We start from the raw sequence: 20363 nt of genomic DNA, 5'->3' as shown, positions 1-20363 counted from the left end.
GCGAGTCAGAGAGTTAAAAAGTGATGTGAAGAAAGTAGAGAACATGAAAGTAAGACAATAGTTTTGTCAGTTGGGAAGGGAAGTATTCTGGAAGGAGTTGGAAGGAATAGTGAAAGTGGGATGTAGGGGAAAGGAACGCTAGATTTACACCAAATGTAGAAATAATGGAATTTCAAGTTAGTTTGTATGTGACCAAAAAAATGAATAATTAGGTTCATTTTCAAATTCAATTAGCATTCCTATATTCTATGCCTTCTATAATCTAGTAGTGTAGGAGTTAAAAGCTTGAGGGTACCCTGTGATTCCCTCGAAAACTTGTGAGAATTAAATGGGATGTGATGTACGTAAAGGGACCGTCAGGTGATGACAATGATGATGATGATGATAATTCATATTTTTGAGTGTGTATAGTTATCTGGGCACTCTGTGTACTGTACGTATCTTATTACACCTAATTCTCACAACAACCCTACCATTGAAGATGAGGAGCTCAGAAAGCTTAAGTGATTTGCTCAAGATCATGAAGCTAATAAGGGACAGAGCCAAGACTTTCATTTGTTCCATTATAACATACATTCGTTTTTAGGACTTTAAAATTTTACTTTTTTGTGTGTGTGTGTGGTACGCGGGCCTCACCATTGTGGCCTCTCCCGTTGCGGAGCACAGGCTCCGGACGCACAGGCTCAGCGGCCATGGCTCACGGGCCCAGCTGCTCTGCGGCATGTGGGATCTTCCCGGACCGGGGCACGAACCCGTGTCCCCTGCATCGGCAGGCAGACTCTCAACCACTGCGCCACCAGGGAAGCCCTAAAATTATACTTTCTTAAGGAGAGGACTTTTGCCCGTGGTATGAATATTTTCTATATCAAGTAGCTCAATATCCTGTTTCTAAAACATATATTTTACAAGAAAATATCAGGCTGTTCATGCAAATAGCTTTTAATGTCCTAATTCTTTTGTGTTCTAAATTGTAGCTAATTTTATAGTGCATATTTGATGTAGAAAATGAAGCTAAGAAGTGAAATCTTTATGGATATAAGTCGGTGCTCATCAGAAATGTTAATTTATTCAGTAAAGCATTTTTATAATTCCAAACGGTTTTTATAAATTCTGGTATTCTTTAATAGAGATGATATATAATAAGATTATGCTAATATTTCTCTTTTTTATTTTAAAGGAAAACATCGTAAAACAGGAAGAGATGTAGCTATTAAGATCATTGACAAGTTAAGATTTCCAACAAAACAAGAAAGCCAACTTCGTAATGAGGTTGCAATTCTTCAGGTACTTTTTTGTTTTTTATGTAGGGGCTATAAAATGTCCCCTCAACTTCTGCAAAACAAAGAAAAGTTATCCAAATATCTGTGGCATAGATATTTAGGAACATTTTTAAATAACTGAAAAGGCAGATCAAGCATCAAACTGCAGCCTGTGTAGTATCTTTCCTGAGTCTAGGCAGCGTTTTTTTATTTTTCTTATGTACTTACTTCTAGGTTTTAATGTATTATTAATTCTCATTAAATGGGTAATGTTTCAGCATTTGCTCATAGTGGGCACGCTGAGACCATTTTGTTTTACATTATCAATGAACTTGCCTTCATAAACATTCCTCCTTTATGCTGTGATAATTATATGAATTGAGTACGTAGCTGTCAGCATATCAGGTAAAAGAGTAATACATGTCCGAGAATACATGATCTTGATCTTATTAATGTCCTCTTTGTGTCTCACTGTAAGCCTTTTATTTAATATTGAGACTGTTCCTTAACTCTTCTCATTTTTAAAGCCAGTCCCTTTTTAAAGCTAGAATTTGTTAATGAAAGGTATTATGTGATATATATAATTTCTATAACTATTAAAACTTTTTCTGCAGATCAAAAGGAAATGGAGCAGTTGTTTGCTAAATGTGGTCAACCTAGCTATCTAGTCTAGACAATTTAGACCATTGAAAGTGCTCATTTTTATATAACTTCCATAATTCTCTACTTGTCATGCAAGCTGATCATAATTTCTAATTTTTAGTTTTATTGAATAATTTTCATTTGAACATTGCTAGCAAAGCAAAACAGATTACATTTCTTCATTTATTGTTTCATGTAACTGCTGTTTATTGAGTTTATACAATAAAATGTTGAAAAAGATATGATTTCTGCCCTAAAGGAGCTCATGTGTACAGACAACTGAAAATAATTGCTGCTGTACATAAAAAATGACATAAACTTTTCTGGGACTCATATTTTCTAAAGATGGTGTTCTTGTGCCTTTGGACAACTAATGTAACACAGAGAACTACCACAGTGTTCTCTGCTTTCTTGGAAGAAGATAACTACAGATCTTAAGCTGACAATTCATAGATTCATAGCTTAGTCCTTGCTAATCAGATTCTTTTTTTTTTATTATTCTTAATTTGGCCACATTGAGCTGCAAATGACATCTTTCCACACTTGGACCCTGCTGTCCTGGTCTCCACCCTCACATAGTGTCCTGAAGGCAGACTCCTTTGCAGCTTGCCACAGTTGGCATAAGGATAAGACATTTATCCTTCCTTTCAGGACATAAGAGGAGTTTCCCGGTTAACATGGATGGTTATATCTTTCTACATTTTATTGCAGCTGCAGAGGAAGGTCTAATTTTCTGTGTATAGCCCTTTAATTGGCTTTCCTGAGCCTGTCAACACATTATCAGCTGCTGACTCTGTAGTAAGGTAGAAAAATAAAATACACCATAAACCGACTCCATCACCTTTGCAGAAGAGTAGCTACAATCAACAACTGAGATGCAGTAAACATACATTTGGCAAAAATTCCATTGTAATGTGAAAAAAGAGTTTGCTTAGGTTGAAAGTCAAATTCTGCCCCTTGAGCATATGAAGCGTTTGAGCAGCTCTCATATTATGGCCTGAAATCTCAAGAATCTTCATCACTTATCACTCGTCCCCATTGTCCCCAACCATATTTCACTTGCTTCATCAAACTCATATTTATTGAGTACATATCATGAGCTAAGCACTGTTCCAGGCTCAGTGGATACAGTGGGGACAAAAACACACAAGTCTTTCCTGTCACGAGGCTTTAAATTGTATTACTCAGGCTTACTTCTAGTCTGATGTTTGCAACATACTTACGTGTAGAATTTTTAATTACAAAACCTGTATAAGGAGTCTTATTAAGGCTTGGCATAAATATATGAGGTTCAGGAGTTCATACTTTATCAAAAGTTGACATTTGTTTCAAACTTGTTCCTCAAAAATTACTCTGACCTATGTCCTCTTTTTTCCATGGTACTTATCATCTTCTAGCCTATTACAGAATTTCATTTATTATATTTGCTGTGGGTTTCTTTCCCCATCCCCTACCCCAGCCCCTCCACTGGAATATATACATTTCAGGAGGGAGGATATTGTTGTTTTGTTGTATCCCAAACACCAGAGACTGTTCCTGACAAACATTAGGTATTTAGCAAATATTTGTTGAATGAATGTTTGTTGAATTAAAATTGTACAGAGACATCCTTCTGTCACATAAGAAGACATATTGCTACATAGTATCCAACCAGGTAGCAAAAGTCCAGACTCTATTTTCTATTAATGGTTAATTGGTTAGTTAAGAAGGATCGTGTGTGTTTTGTTCTTTGAAATCCCTCATTCCCCTGTTTTATATTGCTTCTCAAAAGAAAGAACTCATTTTTTGAACCTGAAAAGACAAAATGGTAATGAGGCAAGCAATAAGGGAAGGGTTCTGACTCACTAAGTGATATGTTCAGGGAAAGTACCATGATTGAAATCAGCTGAATGGTGGGGAGGGTTTTCTTTTACTAATCTTGAGGAACAGAATTCTGTCCCTCTGGATATAAAAGTGATACCCAGAAGCATTTGGTATTCTCTGCCCTGTGGTCTGTAGCTTATGAAAGCTGTTTTCCTGGCTTATGGTTATACCTGGAGTCTGACAAGTTCTGCCCCAACCCTTTCCTCTTTCTGATTCTCCAGAGGGGATCAAGTGGGCCGAAATGGCTGATGGGAGAAAATTCCCCTCATGCAGTTCCATTAGTCCTCTGGTCGAATTTTGATTTGTTTCTGTTTTTGTTAAAAAAAAAAAAAAAAAAAAAGCACCTTAGCTTATAGAAAACTTCAAAGTTGTATAAATGCAGAATGTGTAAAAAAGTAGACTTCTTTTTCTATTTCATCTTCTTTACATAACCTATGTGAAGGCTTTCCAAAGTCTGATTCAGTCATTGGAAAACCAAGCTCTTTAGATATCTTTGAATAGTTGGAAAATTAAGGCAAGTGTGAATCTTTTGGCATAGTTATCCCTTATTTATATCTTTTCGAGTAGCTATTTTCATTATCTCTAAATGCTTCATTATTATTATTATGTTTCAGAAGAATGTTAATTAATGTAGACGTTAAACTTGGTTCAAAAATTCCCAGAAGATCCTATTTATATTGTTATTTTAAAAGTTGTATCTTGATTTTTAAAAAGGTAAATTTGAAATTACTGTTTTTTCTATTCATGTCAACAAAATAAGAATAAAAAGATAGTTTACGATTATTAAGGGTGTCACAGAAAACTGACTTTTACAAGGAGGTGCAATTACATCTTATAAGGCTTAGAAACTTAAAATCTAAAAGAAGTGATGTGGGCGTGATATATTTAATATAATTTATCAACACAGGCTTGTTTGGTCTAAATTAATTTTTATTTTCTAACATAGTATCACAATGCATAAAAAGCTTTAGGATAATGCTTAATTGATTTACTATTATTTTTAATTGATTTACTATTATTGAATATAATATATGAATGAATATTATATTCTATCTGATTTGAATATAATTCTATATATTCAATTGATTTACTATTTTGAATTTAATTCTAATTGATTTACTATTATTTTTCTTCTTTATCTTAAATATCAACTTATTTATCTAAGGAACAATACTAGAGCTTCTGTTTATAATACAGTATATTGAAGCATTTTGGAATTGTAAAGATGCTGAATACAAAATGTAGGAAACAATATGTAAGAATTTTACAGGCCATCAATTCAGTGTATCCCCTTGCACTTATCTCCTGAAATTCCCCCATCATTCTTATTTCTCTGTTGTGTGGAAGTCCTCTTCCCATTTTAACTTTAAAACAAAATAACAGCAATAACAAACTGTGAGCTCGATATGTCTGCCACTTCTCATAACTGCAGCACGTTTTATATTGCCACACTTCAGATTTCTGCTCTATGCCAGTTTCCATTCTTATTCATAAATTCCTTTCTTTGATTTCCACACTTTTCTTAAAATACAAGGCCCTTTGGTCTTCTACCTCTGCCCAACTATCACCCTTTGGCTATATTTTAGTCTTTACCCTAGTTGACTACTCTCAGTCCTTCAACAGCATTGATCATTTGCTCCTTTTTAAATCTCACTCCTCACTTCATCCCTGCACTTATCAGGCCCCGTTTCACCTTCCCTGCTAGCTCCATCCTTCTTGAACTTCTTCTGTTCGTCTAAATGATGTATGCTAATCTGGAACTCATTCCCAGAGTGAGCTCATCCACTTTAAGAGAGTTGTCTGTCATCTCTTCACAGGTCATTCCTTAATTTATCTCTTGAGCTCCGTTCTTTCACAGACACTTCAGTCTCCTGTTTCTGACCTTAGGACATCTCCACTTTGCTGTGCCAGTCTTACCCAAACCAACCAGCTGAAAACCAAACGATTATTCCTAATGTCTTTCCCTGCAAGTTATTCTTTCCCTAATTTTGTCTATTTTGCCATCATTCTTCCAGTTTCTAAGCCTAGTATCCTTTACCTTCCATTAATAAAAATATTAAGTCATTCAGCAGTACCCTGAAGCACTTCCTTCTTTGATACAAAGCGATTTACTGGGCCTCTGGGTCATATAACAATGAATGAAACCTTTTAGGATGTTTATCATCTATTTGAGCAGATAGATACAAGTAGCTACAAGTCAGGATAGCTGTGGAAATATCATATACTTATAGCTGATTCACTTTGTTATACAGCAGCAACTAACACAAAAATGTATAGCAATTATACTCCAATAAAGATGTTAAAAAAAAAAGAGTCATGGATTATGACAGAGGTCAGGACATTGGAATGAAGGATTACTTCAAAGAGAAATATAGCATTGGCGAAATCTTGAAAGATTCACTGCCTTTTGGTAACCAAAGAAATGTTGGAAAGGGTCATTAGGCGGAGGGGCCACCTTAATAAAATAAATATACTATGAAATGTAAGTAGAAAACTAGATCATTTTAAGAGTGGCTTTGCCATTTCATGGTTTGCCATTTCATGTGTCCTCAGAAGGAATTCTAGAAACCTTTATTTCTGCTTGTGTATTTTTAAGTTGACAGATAGAACTATTTTGTCAGAAGTTTAAAGAATTTTAATTTTGTACTGTACTGAAAATATTGATATTTGAAAATGAGCTGCTATATAACTTATTTAAATATACTCATTAGAATCTAAATATCAGAAACATTTGATATTTTTTAACAATCATTTAAAAAATACATGCATAGGCTTTTCAAGCAATAGTTTATTTTACAGCATTCCTTGTTTTCTTTGACTACATAACACTTTTCCCACAGAACTGTATTCCAGTGTAATGTATTTTTATACTTAAAAGTCTTTTACTGGTCCCCCTTTCATACTTATTTGCAGTAAACATAAGTATATATTTTTAAATTTCTTGATTACAACACTAAATGTTTAAAGCATTCTCCTGGATGAATTTATCATTACAGTTATTATTAGTAAACCCTTTATCCAGCAAAGATAAATATTCTAAAAATTTTGATCTATGTTTGTTAAACATAAAAAATGAAATGTTGCTGAAAATACATTATTTAATGAGATTTTTTAAATTTTAGTTCATAAATTGGTGGGTGATTATTACTTATTGTTTGAGTTAAACAGAGTTCAGCAACAACTTTGTTTTTCTAAATTGTAGGAGCCCAGCTGTAAGCCCTCCCAAAACAAGACAAAACTATCCCAGTGATTTATCTTCGAAATTCATCCTCTCTCTTCTAATTCTCTCTCTGTTAATAAATCTATTAAATGCTTCTCTAATTTTGGTGAAAGCATGAATTAGAAACTAAGTTGCAAAAGAACTGATTTCCAAGTTATTAGGGTCATTCACTTCATATCAACACAATGTTTCAAATTTTCCTTTTATTTTTCTCCCAGACAATTTCCTTCCCCATGGCAAGGTACCCTAGCAATAGTTGGAATGTGTGAGAAGCATGCCTTCCTTTTGGAAAGTGGAAGAAAAATTACTCTGAAAGGCAACTTGGGGTTGGAGAATTTGAAGACTGTGGGGATTTTCTCAAATAGATCTGTATTAGAAGAATATTTATAGACTGTTAAGATTCATTCATTCATTCAAAGTATAGTTCCAAGCAGTAGAGACACAAATGTAGACAAAGCACATTTTCTTAAAACTATCCCTCTGCTCACATATCTTTAAAATCTTCTGGTACCCCAAAAGTATGCCTACCATAGTTTAGAGACTGCTGTGAAAGGACAGAGTACGCTTAGGTAAGACTGGGAAATGGCTTTCATGTGAGTTCATAGAGAACCTTATATATTGTGCCAAGTCAACTGGATTTTATTATGCTTTGGTGTTTGTGAATTATTGAAATATTTTGAAAAAGAAATTGTTGTGATCAGATCAGTATTGGGGGATGACATATTATAGAGAAAAAAGGTTAAAGGCAAGAAAACTTTCTTAGAAGCTATTTTCAGCTAGTTGTGACAGTCAAAATGCCCCCGTTCTTGTATAAATAAATAATTACATTTTAGGCTCTAATTAGAAAACTATGATGTTTTATGAGGAGGAAGAGTTTGTAGAGTGACTGTTCATTGTTCCAGATGTTACAGCTGTCTCAGAAGCGTAGAGCTGGGGGAAAAAATTGGGCATCAGGTGCAAAAGAAATCAGAGAACATGTCAGAGTGATACCTTTAAAGGCAATGGAACCTCAAGATCAGGAGGGGATTTGGTAACACAGAACAACACGGTGGCGGTACATGAGCTTAAAAACAGAATAAGCTGTAAGGAAGACGTTCTTCCAGCTAGGAAGGCGAGGAATCCAAATTGTCAAGGTGGATGTCATAACAGGTACAGAGGACACTGCGGTGAGAAGACTGACAAGGCAGCATTCAGAAATCCAGACAACATGCTCAAATGCACTCTGAGAGCAAAGTGAGGAGGCTTAAGCAGCGTGGCCCCTGAAGCATACTAGTTAGAACAGGCAGGACAGGTCCTAAATGGATTTGAGTCCAAGGAAAGCATTGAGGCAATGGATAACATAGAGTTTAGAGAGCCTAAGTTCTGGGGTTAGACTGCCTGGGTTCTCACATCAGGCTTAAGAGTCTTAAGAGCTTGGATAAGTTACTTAACTTCTCTGACTCTCACTTTCCTTATCCAGAAACCTTGAACAGATGTTATAAGAATTGAGTGTGATAATTTTGTGAAATTCTTAGTGCCTAGCATATAGTAAAGATTCCAAACTTATACTACTAGTATTGCCACCACTAAGTTGTAAATCTAGCTCCTAGGAACAAGTTCAAATAACTTGATATTGAGAATTTCCTAAATAGAGAACATAGAGACACATAATTTCATTGTAACAGAGAACACAGTTGACTCAAATCCTGGGGTAAAGCTGAACATATATACATTAACATATGCCTTACCCCTGGTAGACACTCAGTAAATATTTGTTGAACAAATTATTTAGCCACAGCTCAAGGAAACAGAGGGATACAGAATCACAGAGCATGCCAATAAGACAATAAAGTATTCCTTACCTTAATTCCTTTTCTTTTTGTTGTTTCAGGCAAGGCTTTATTTGGGACCCCTGCTGCAGCAGGGGGGAATGAAAACAAGCAACAGTTTCCCTTGCTCGCTCCCCAAGGCGGGTGCGAGTTGGTTCCTTATATGGGGTGAGGGTAGGGATGTATCCAGTGTTCGGCCAGAGGGGTGCGTAGGTGATTTGCCACCCCTTAGGTAGTGTTGTCTGCAGGGGGCATGCACAGTACCCTGCTTTTGCTCCCTACCCCCTGCTTTTGCTCCTAGCTCTTCAAAAGTGGCAGATGGGTTTTTTGGTCTCATTGTATCTTTTGTCCAGAATTTGCCCCAACTGCACATGCATGCATTCCTTTTTGACTACAAAACATGGTAGTTTGGGCTTCCCTGGTGGCGCAGTGGTTGAGAGTCCGCCTGCCGATGCAGGGGACGCGGGTTCGTGCCCCGGTCCGGGAGGATCCCACATGCCGCGGAGCGGCTGGGCCTGCGCGTCCGGAGCCTGTGCTCCGCAACGGGGGAGGACACAGCAGTGAGAGGCCCGTGCACCACAAAAAAACAAACAAACAAACAAAAACAAAACCAAAAAACATGTTAATTTATCTTCACAGAACAAGATTAAATATACGTCTTGTAAATACCTGGCTTTGTTCTCTTAGTCAAAAAAGACGATCAAGAGTAGGTGGAAAAGAGGTAATCATGATAGAAAACCAGAGAATAATATTGCTAAATATGAGTGGGAAAATGAAAATTTGCACAAACTGGTGATTTTACTTAAATCATGAAAGAGTCAACTTTTCTTTCTCTAGAAAAAATATGCAAAATTTGAGTTCTTTCTCTTTTGTGTGTACTGAGAGGTTAGTTTATACTTCTTTTGTTTCATCTTACATGTTCATCATATTTCTTCAAATATTTTTCTTTTTTGTATTACTGCATGAAGAATTTTAGGGAAATTGTTTCTTCTGAAGACATGTTCTGCAGCTCTAAAGTAATCTTGTTATCTTCTGCACGTTCCAATAAATAAAGCCCACAGATTATGTGTATATATATCTAAGATAGAGGGAAAAATAAAACAAAGATCTATTATAAGGAAAAGAAAACAAACTTAGAAAATTTTCTGAATAGGTATTGTGTTCCCTAAGAAGTTAGTCATAGTGAAAACTTAGTGTCAGAAGGTCAGGTTCCAGTCAAAGCTTTTCCATTTTTTGGCAACCCTCTTTTTGTTTCCTTAATTATGGCTTAGAATTCATCTGACTTGGTGTGCTTGCTTCTTCACAGGAATGTTTTGGGGGGATTAAATTAAATAATATATAAGATGTTTTATATTTATTTATTTTTTTAAAAAAATATTTATGTATTTATTTGGCTGCGCTGGGTCTTAGTTGCGACACACAGGATCCTTCTTTGTTGCAGCATGCAGGATCTTTAGTTGCAGCATGCGGAATCAGTAGTTGGGGCAACTCTTAGTTGCGGCATGTGGGATCTAGTTCCCTGACCAGGGATCAAACCTGGGCCCCCTGCATTGGGAGCGTGGAGTCTTAGCCACTGGACCACCAGGGAAGTTCCTATAAAGTGTTTTTTAAATCAATGTTTCCCAACAAATTTTTGGAAGATCATGTCTTTTGAGTTCCCTCGTGGAAGAGGGTGGGGGTTAAGATGTTCTCATGAAGACAGTTAAGAAAATATTGTGTACTACAACCAGGTCATCTACATCTTGGAAGTGAATAGTCTTTCACTTATTAAAGATTCTGAGATGCCACATAATTAAGAACTTATTTAATTTTGATAATATGCCAGTTAAGTGCCACAGAACCCTTACACAAATGTAAGATATCACAAACTGACCTTTTTGCACATAATGTTCTGTCTTCTAACCCTGTACAGTAGACTTTACATGGTCACTCCAGTTCCCAACATCCAGTACTTAAGACATCAGAGAGATTATGTGTCTACACAGGTCATTTAACCTTATAATAGAATGTTATGCTTTCTGGGGTGCTGACATTTAAATATAGTAACTGGGCTACAGTGATATGAATTGTTAAAAGTTACACTTTAAATCTAACATCAAGGTAAGATGGGATTCATGTGTTCATGTTTCCAATCAGGCAGGTTAACAGGAAATAAAAAAGTTTTCCAGATGTTGTCTCCATTGCCATGCGTTTGTAGCAAATAGAAAAAAATATCCAGATATTTGATCCATTTTTTAACTTTTATGTACAGTAAACACACCTTGACCTACAAATTCCAATTTCCTTATTTTAACATGCCATTCTTTTAATTCTTGCCTTTCCGCTAAAAACAAACAGTAATGGCATAGAGGAAAGGGGGTCACACTTTATGGGTAGAATGTTTACTAACACTGATTTTTTTTAAAAGGTAACAATCAGTTATTAATTTTCTGCCTTTGAAGCCTTTGCTGCTTGTTCTCAAATATTACGTCCTTTTGCCTAAATTCAACTTGGAACTCCGGCCTTTGTCGGGGGTTAGGGGATAGATACTAGGATGCATACAGGATCCTTGCTGTGTAAGGGTCTTTCTTTTGATAGAAATCACTCCCTCGACCACCAAAAGTTATAGTAACAATTTCACCCATATACAAACATCAATGCCAGTGAAACCTCAGTGTATGTATGACTCTAGATGGTGGGCTTAGGAATCCAGATTTTGCTTTTTAAATTTCTCCTTCATACCTCTAACCTGAAAGTTTCCTGGTGATGAGTAGAAAATATCACATATTTTTATACTGTTTCTACCTACTGAAAAGTCAAGAAAGGCTAGAAACATGAGAGATGATGGAAGGGTTTTTTAAGTGTATTTTTTACATACTCCTCCCTCTGCATTCGGTCTCTTCTCCTTTTATAAGGAAAGGAGAGGACTCATTCTAGTTATCATGTGTCTGCACAGCCCTGGAATCTAAAGCTAGATTAAAGCATTTCCAGAAGTGATGAAGTGCAGAATGACTGAGAGGGTTGTATATAGGTTTATGGATATATGTGAATACAGAAGTTTTATATCAGGTGTCACCTGATTTTTTTTCTTCCATGCAAGTACTGAACTGGTCCTTTAAAAAAAATTTTCATGCGCCACTGTTACTTAATAGAATGCAGAGGACTTACAGCTAACTTAAGATGAAATAATGGTAAATTTCGCATTATAATCCAGCCACCTAAAAGTTGACTCCCTTTCTTGATATCCAGACACAATATATGTATTGTCATTAGCAGTCAATGGAGATGCTTCAACTTATTTCTTCCACAAAATTTTGAACTATTTAAACCAGGGTCAATCTGAGCTAATTAGTGCCATACAAAAAAAGTAACATTACACTCCAGTTCTGATGGATGGTATAGGCAGACAATTTTTACCAGGAATGATCTGGTCACTTGTGAGTTCTCAGAGTCTAATAGGTTAAATTTGGTTGTGGCCCCATTGATCTAAATGTCAGCCAGTGATACCTATTCACAGGAGGGTGGATTGTTACATCTGGTCTTATTGAAGTAATATCGGTGCATTTATTCCTCTGACAGTATATGTTAGCTTTATTTGGTTCTAGGTTATTATCAATGTGCATTTCTAAAATTTTACAGGTGAAATTTCCCCCCAAAATGCTACCTCCAAAAAGGTAACCACTAGAGTATGAGCCTATTTAAATTGTAGGCTTTTTGCCAACGGAACATGAAATAGGGATACATTCATATGCAACAACCAAACGATCTCCATCCTCATGTTATATCAGGAGGGCTCTCACATGGTGTAACACAGCCCTCACCTGTTGACTTCACAGTAGAGGCACATCTGCCATCATTGAAGTTTAAAAATACAGCACAAGGGAAGACAGGGGAGGACAAATTAGAAGGTGCAAGTTTGTGGCAGTTCATACTTAGCCTAATGTAGCCTCCTTTAGGTGAAACACAAAAGGAAATTTTCTTTTCTGCCACTTACTTTAAATTTCCAGTTATCAAACTAAAGAGAGAATTTAGGAGAGATAGCTGAGTTTACTGTATCAATTTGGGTATTATCTTTCGCAAGTCTTTTTATAATTATCTGCTCTCTACACGATGACTTTTCAGCATCTATCAAGGTACTATTACACACTGTGTCCCCTTCATAAGGCATTAGGTGATTATGACTTCTAGGACCAGTAAATGAAGCATAAATTATAAGAGACTGTGTTTAGAAAATTCATAAGATGGTACGTTTATCCCTCAATCCGGGAATGAGAATCAACAAAGCCGTTGCCATGGTGCTGTGCCTCCGAGAAAGGTACCTCTCTTCCCCACCCGCATCGCTGTGCACCACTGTGCTGTGGTATATTCTTCTGTCTGCTCTGCATGCTATTTAGAATTTAGATCCTGGATTCTTCACTTTGAAGTTTCTTTCTTTCTGTCCCAGTATGACCTAAACAACTTAGTTGTTTGATAGAAAAGTAGTCAGAAGTTCCCACATTAAGGCTGAATCCTAAATAACCTGTTGAAAAGATACATTGATTCTAATTTTTCTCTTTCCTACCTCTCATATGTTTGAGTATAATAATCCTGAAGGTAGAAGAAGGGGAACACACGACATTAATGTTTCACAGCTAAATATATAGAATGAATTTGCAATGCTAGATTTACAATAAAGCAAAACTATTAGAATCAAAGATTTTAAGTACAAATTAAATATTACTTAATACAAATCCAAAAAAAAGTAACATAAAATAGAAGGTATGCATAAACTAAAATTTTAAATTAAATGTTTTTATAAAATATTGCTGCTTTTATAAAATCCTTTGCTTTTAGTGACTAGTTTCCATTAATTACATGAGAATTCTCTTTGCAATTTGAGTCAGGAGAATTTTTGTCTTGATCTCCAAATGGCATTTCCTCCGAGTCTTTGAAACAACTTATATTCACCCCATGGATATGTCATCAATCTGTAATGTGTGAATAGACACTATTCTTTCCTATATTTGACCAAATGTTTCATTTCCTGAAAATTAAATTACTTAAATGCAACAAACAGATGGTCAGAAAGTCCTGTAGTAGCTGACTCTGCCATGAAATTTATTATCCAAATCCCTGAGCTAGGCCTGAGAAGTTAGCAAAAATTCTTTCTGAACTCTACTATTCCACAGTTGATGTTACAGTCATCAAACCATTTTTAAGTTAATTAAGTTACTTTAGACTTCAGAAGGAAAATGTTGAAAAGCTATTTCATATTTTATATACAAAATTAAAATTGTGAACAAGTCACATCAACTACTTTGATTAAAGCTCATCTTAGAGTTGATCTTAAGGTATTAAAAAGATAATATGAATCATACATGATAGAAAATAGTGACTTGAATTTTTTTTTCTATCTCTAGTCTTCAAATATTATCTTCTCTAGGCTAAATAAATGCTTCTCATCAGTATAGTAAAGAGAATTTGGATGATGAAGGCATGATTCTTTATATTCCGTTTTCTTTTGTTATTGTCAAATGTAAAAACAAGTTTGGTCATTTGGTTCAGTGCAAAAAAAATACGGTCTTGAGTAGGCATCTATGATGGCCTTGTCTCAACCATACATAATAAACCCCAAAAAATATCAACTTATTGTATATCAGCTATACAGAAAAAAATGAAGTCATTTTGCTATTGGAAAGATTTTTCAGCTACCACTCAATGTATTCTTTAGCAAACCTATAAAACATAAAGGTTTTGGTAAAAGACCAAGGGCCAATTGCAATGAACATATGAGTTTAAACTTTTCTAAGACATTTTTTTTTACCAGTGGTGTATACATGACCTTTAGTTCAATGCATTCATTGACTATACTTTTTTCTAAAATATATACCTAACTATATTCAAAGTCCTATACTTTTTTCTAAAATATATCCCTAACTATATTCGAAGTCCTTTATCGAGAAATAGAAAAATTTTCCCTTATCCTTTTCATAAAGATGCTGTTAAAGGAGAGTTGTACAGTCCTTCAGAGTCTACAGGGAACATGGCACAAAATAATTGACAGTAAACAATCTCATTAGTCTATTCCATACTTTTGGCCTAGAACATTTTGGGAATATACCAATTAGATAAGCACATGTTAAAGTCCTACCTTCTGAATAGGGGCCTCTCAAGTCTTCTTGTTGAGTGGTGGAAAGGAAAAAGGAGTATACTGACTGGAGGACTTAAGTACCACTAGGAACTCGTATGCTTAGAAAAATACAAGTAGAGGCGCATGAGGGTTGACATTGTGCATATATTCAAATAATTTAGGTAGGAGAGATTCCTGGTCATCTTCTGACTCTACCCCCAACCTTCACAGCCTACGACAAGGGCAGCAGAAGCAGCAGGCTGAGCCACTACCACACCACTTTTGTCCTCCCCTGCCCTCCTTGGGTCCTGGAGGTCTCACTCCCTTAACTTTCGTCTTCTCCTTCACGCTCTAGGTTTTCCTCTGTCTAAACACAAGGGACCTGCTTGCTTTGCTGCCTACTTCTGTTGGTCTGCTCCTTTCCTATTCATTGCTCCCACTCCCCACCTAGACAAGGCCTTGGCCAATTAAAGAAGCCAAACTCCCAAGAACACTGCTTGAGTGCTTAAAGTTAGAGTAAATAGAAGAACGAATCAGTTAAGAAGATACTCAGAAGAGGAAGGTATACTTATCACATCTCATAGTGGACTTGTCCTGGGAGAATCATGACTCTGGCAGGACTCTCATGTCATCCTTAAAGCTTCTTCTGTGATCACTGATTTAAAAGAGGACAGCTGAGATGCTTGGATACCCAGAGGCTGGTGGTCTGTCTAGTTGTTGTGACAGCCTGGGCACAGGTTCAGGTATGAACCATGCTGTCACTGGTCTTCCATACTGCGTATCGAACAGATATATGGAGTCATTAATTAGAGTCTCCCACCTAAGGATCTGGCACTCCCACAGTGGTCAAAGCCAACCAGCTATCTGGTCCTATTGGTAGGCAGTCAGGACAAAGAAATTTAAGAGTAGTGACAGTGTGAGCTTTGTTAATCCCACAGTTGTCCCATGTACTTGAGCTCTGACCAGGAGAGAATAACTCTGGGGGCCTAGTCTATCTGAAGTAGCCAGATTTGACAGTTTCAAGAATAATCACTCCAGCCCTCGAGAGGTGAATGGCCATTGGGTGGGTGTGCAGGCATCTCTCAGACCACATTCAGTACCTTGCTATACCATGACCACATTATACCGCATGATTGGGCCCCAAGGCCTCAGAATCAGAAAGACCCATCAGATGTCTGAGGTGGAGATCACAATTGCCAAAGTAGTGGAAGGGCACCCAGACAGACAGGTTATCATCACGGGAGCTACTGCCAACCACAGCCGTAGCTCCATGTTGAGTTGATGCCAGGCTCTCTATGCCGATGAGTAGCATGGAAGACAATGACAGTGCAGATTCACCCACATCCCCTCTACTGCCCACCACCCAGCATCTGTCTGTGAGGTCTGAAGAGTGAACCATTTCAGGTTTCCAATAATTTGTGGAATTTTCATTTTACATTTAATTTTATTGCTCGCTGAGATTTTTTTCCCCTAGAATAAAGGATGTAATTTCTTCTGCCTGTTCAGCTGTTAGCACATTAAAGTTAGTCCCTATTTTTTTCTTTTGGTAGTTTTTATTCGTGATGATTTTTTCCCCCATTTTTCATTGAAATATAAGTGGAATATGTAATAGTTCTTTTAATGTTAGGATTTTTTGTTGTCATGTGCAGAAAAAAAATATTAAAAGTCAAATGATCAAAGGCTTTTGTTGATGACCCCAGACCAACATTCAGACTTAAGCATCATTGCAAGGGCCCATCTAATGTTAAAAGTAACTTTACTTGACATGTGTGACAACCTGTCAAGCCAAATTCAGCCTATCATTATTGGCCATTACTTTATTGTGGAAATATTTATTGAGTGCTTGAGAACCATGCAGCACTACCACATGGCATGGTGTCCTGAACAAAACAGGGCTCAATAGTGATTTCTTTTCTGTTTTCATGGGGGTCTTTACTCTGTGTAAGAGCTTCTGGAGCAAACTAGAGCAGCCTCCAAGAGCAGAGCAGTGCCAAAAGGTTTTGACTAATGTGCTTCATCAGTGCAGTCAGGTGCACTCCATGAACATACTTCATCTTGTCTACCTTAAACTTCTATGAAGTGTGTAGAGATGGCCTAGTAAACTTATTTAGGACAGTATGCTTAATATTGGAGATGATCCTAAGAAATTACAGATTTCTCAGTATGGTATTCTAATTAAAACCTAATTAGCAATTCACTGTGCTGGAACTTGGATTTGTAGCATAGAAAAAAAAAAATTCACTATGCACAGAAAGTAAAGATGTATTTTTTGGAGACATTAGAATTTCAAAAATATAAGGCAGCACATGTGGAATTTAGAGGTGTTAAAAATCTTAAGTGTGGGTTTCTCCACAGCTTTAAACGTGAACAGTTTTGTATAATCAGTGAGCTTGCCAAACAGTATCAAAAAACTCATTTTCTTCAAGTGCTTTATTTATCTTTAATAGAACCTTCATCACCCTGGTGTTGTAAATTTGGAGTGTATGTTTGAGACGCCTGAAAGAGTGTTTGTTGTTATGGAAAAACTCCATGGAGACATGCTGGAGATGATCTTGTCAAGTGAAAAGGGCAGGTTGCCAGAGCACATAACGAAGTTTTTAATTACTCAGGTAAGAAATCAATTAGAGTCAGAAAAAAAAAAAAGTAATATCTAATATCAAATGTTATCACTGTTTACCTAGAGCTTTCTACCCTTGTTGTTTAGTCCCTACCTCCCCAGTCTAAACTACACTTAAAAAAAAAGTTGCAGTGGCTTATTGTATTCTCTAATTTATATCTGTAGCATCCAGAGTTCAGGATACATACCAAATGAATAATGTGTGTGCAGGCTCATGTATTAAAACTACTCATGAAATTTTAAAATGCACAGTGACTGAGTCCTCATTCTTTGAAAATATTCAGGAATATGTATCCTTGTTAGATATCATTGAATTCTTTTATCTACACCTGTTTTGGTTGCTATATGGATACCATAATATGATACTTTTTCCATTAAAGTTTCCTTAGAAACCTGCTGTGTTAATTAATCTAGCTCATTTCAGGAACTGGAGTATAAAGAAACTCAACCATTCATTTTGAGGTTTCTCTTGACCCTCTAAATTTATGTCCTAGTAGAAAACATTTTGAAATAAACCTTTAGACTAAAATAAAATGATTTTGATGATTTTTTCCTTTATAGATACTTGTAGCTTTGCGTCATCTGCACTTTAAAAATATTGTTCACTGTGACCTCAAACCAGAAAACGTGTTGCTAGCATCAGCTGATCCTTTCCCTCAGGCAAGTATGAAAGCCTCTCAGCAAAAAAGCCAGCCGACAGCATCACTGGTTCCCCTGCAGCATTCTGTCACCCTTTCTCCTCAAAACCTTTCTTTCAAGTCTCACCTGTCTGTTTTCATCCATTTGTTACCCTTCTTATATTGTGGGGACTGCAGCTTTGTCGCTCTGCATCTCAGCTCAGCCTGCCTTAATAATGCACACTGAGCCTCTCATTGTGCTTCTGCTTCTGTCGTGTGGACATCCTGGAGAACTGGCAGCACTAGGTCAATGCTGGGAGCACTGGCCTAAGAGGGAGACACTTAAGAGTCCCAGGGATGCTACCAGCTCTCTAATGTTAGGCAAGATATTGCAGTTCAATGTTGTTCTCAGGGGCAAGGAAAAAAGTTTCTTCTTTTCCTCAACTCAGAGGATGCAAAACAACTGTATCTCTTCCCAGGAACTGTCATATCTGAAGTGACTGAGGTGGCTGTTCTGCCCTGGCTCCCTGATACCCTCAGGTCCTGCCTAGGTGTCCGTGCAGAGCTAATTTTGAGGAATATTGTGGATGGCATGATGCGTCCTTGTGCTTATCCTTCAACCTTTCCTTATAATAAGCCCTTGAGTTAAATCCATCAGTTTGCATGATGTTTTCCTGCCTGGTAAAACACTATTACCCACTTCTGTGTATACATATTTTCACATTTATCTCTGGTTTTACGGAGGAGGGAAGGAGAATGTTTAGATGATATTTTTATGAATAAAAGCATACTTTTGTATCAGTACCTAAACCACTATCTTCAAGTACATAAAATGGAAAATAGCTATTCTACCGTGAGAAATCCATACAATATATGTAAAATATTATAGTTGTTTTTTAGCAGTTGTGGACTAAGACACACAGTTTGTGACCTTACTATATCTCCAAACCATTATTATCAACAGGTGAAACTTTGTGATTTTGGTTTTGCCCGGATCATTGGAGAGAAGTCTTTCCGGAGGTCAGTGGTGGGTACCCCAGCTTACCTGGCTCCTGAGGTTCTAAGGAACAAGGGCTATAATCGCTCTCTAGACATGTGGTCTGTTGGGGTCATCATCTATGTAAGCCTAAGTGGCACATTCCCATTTAATGAAGATGAGGACATCCATGACCAAATCCAGAACGCAGCTTTCATGTATCCACCAAATCCCTGGAAGGAAATCTCTCATGAAGGTAATATCTTCCATTCAAAAGTGATAATGATTTAATCATTGTGTTATATTATTAATTCAGTTGTGAATTTTTAAATTGATAAATGCTTATTGCAAATTGCCCACTAAGGCAGGGGCACAAATTTATTGAGGTGGATGGAGCAGTAAAGGAAATGGAGACAAAAATATCTACTGGTAAAAAGTATATGTGTTATAGAGAAATTGAGAAATACACATTAAAAGGTAAATGAAATAAAGAGAAACTGTTAATATTTGGTGTATTTCCTTAGAACTTATAAATGTTTACACATTGATATAATGGTAATACTTGATCTTTACTAACAGTACTCTTTTATTTACTATATGCCTATTTCTATGTTAAGCACTTTTAACTTATTATGGGCACAAGAACCTTATGATATTGATATTTTAATTGTCACATTACATATATTAGTATACCGCATTCTTTGTATACTGTTTTCCTATATGTGACATTAGAGCATGTATAATATTTTATACATATTCCCCGCTATTATATTTTTAGGTTATTTCTATTTGTTCAGTGTTAGATAACCTTTATGTATAATTTCTTATATGTATCTCTGATGCTTTTTTTTTAGGATAGATTATCTTGGCAGTGTTTTATTATTTAAAATTAAATTCTTCTTAATAAATGTTTCCTTCTTAAAGGAAGAGTGGTAGATAGTTTTAATTCCTTCTTAAAGGAAGAGTGATAGATAGTTTTAATTCCTTCTTAAAGGAAGAGTGATAGATAGTTTTAGAAGAAGTGGTGGGGCAGTCAGGGCAGTGAAAATGGCTCACTGCATGCTTCAGAAAGCAGTTCCTGGGCTTCCCTGGTGGCGCAGTGGTTGAGAGTCCGCCTGCCGATGCAGGGGACACGGGTTCGTGCCCCAGTCCGGGAAGATCCCACATGCCATGGAGCGACTGGGCCCGTGAGCCATGGCCGCTGAGCCTGCGCGTCCGGGCCTGTGCTCCGCAACGGGAGAGGCCACAGCAGTGAGAGGCCCGCGTACCGTAA

General features: G+C 36.7%; 1 protein-coding gene across 2 annotated transcripts in view; it reads left to right on the top strand.

Moving 5' to 3' along the window:
• The window catches only part of PRKD1 (protein kinase D1), a 334650-nt gene that overhangs the window by 292968 nt on the left and 21319 nt on the right, over positions 1-20363 (top strand). For both annotated transcript variants that reach the window (XM_027110974.1, XM_027110976.1), the window contains 4 exons: positions 1178-1284; positions 17328-17489; positions 18059-18157; positions 19079-19346. In XM_027110974.1, the coding sequence (XP_026966775.1) occupies positions 1178-1284; positions 17328-17489; positions 18059-18157; positions 19079-19346 (636 nt within the window). The remainder of the gene's footprint in view (positions 1-1177; positions 1285-17327; positions 17490-18058; positions 18158-19078; positions 19347-20363) is intronic.

This window comes from Aethalodelphis obliquidens, unplaced genomic scaffold, assembly GCF_003676395.1.
Source record: "Aethalodelphis obliquidens isolate GAN/ISIS:26980383/991018 unplaced genomic scaffold, ASM367639v1 scaffold10, whole genome shotgun sequence".
Lineage (NCBI taxonomy): Eukaryota > Metazoa > Chordata > Mammalia > Artiodactyla > Delphinidae > Aethalodelphis > Aethalodelphis obliquidens.
The sequence above is the reverse complement of the archived record's forward strand: the minus strand, read 5'-3'. Positions and strand labels throughout refer to the sequence as shown.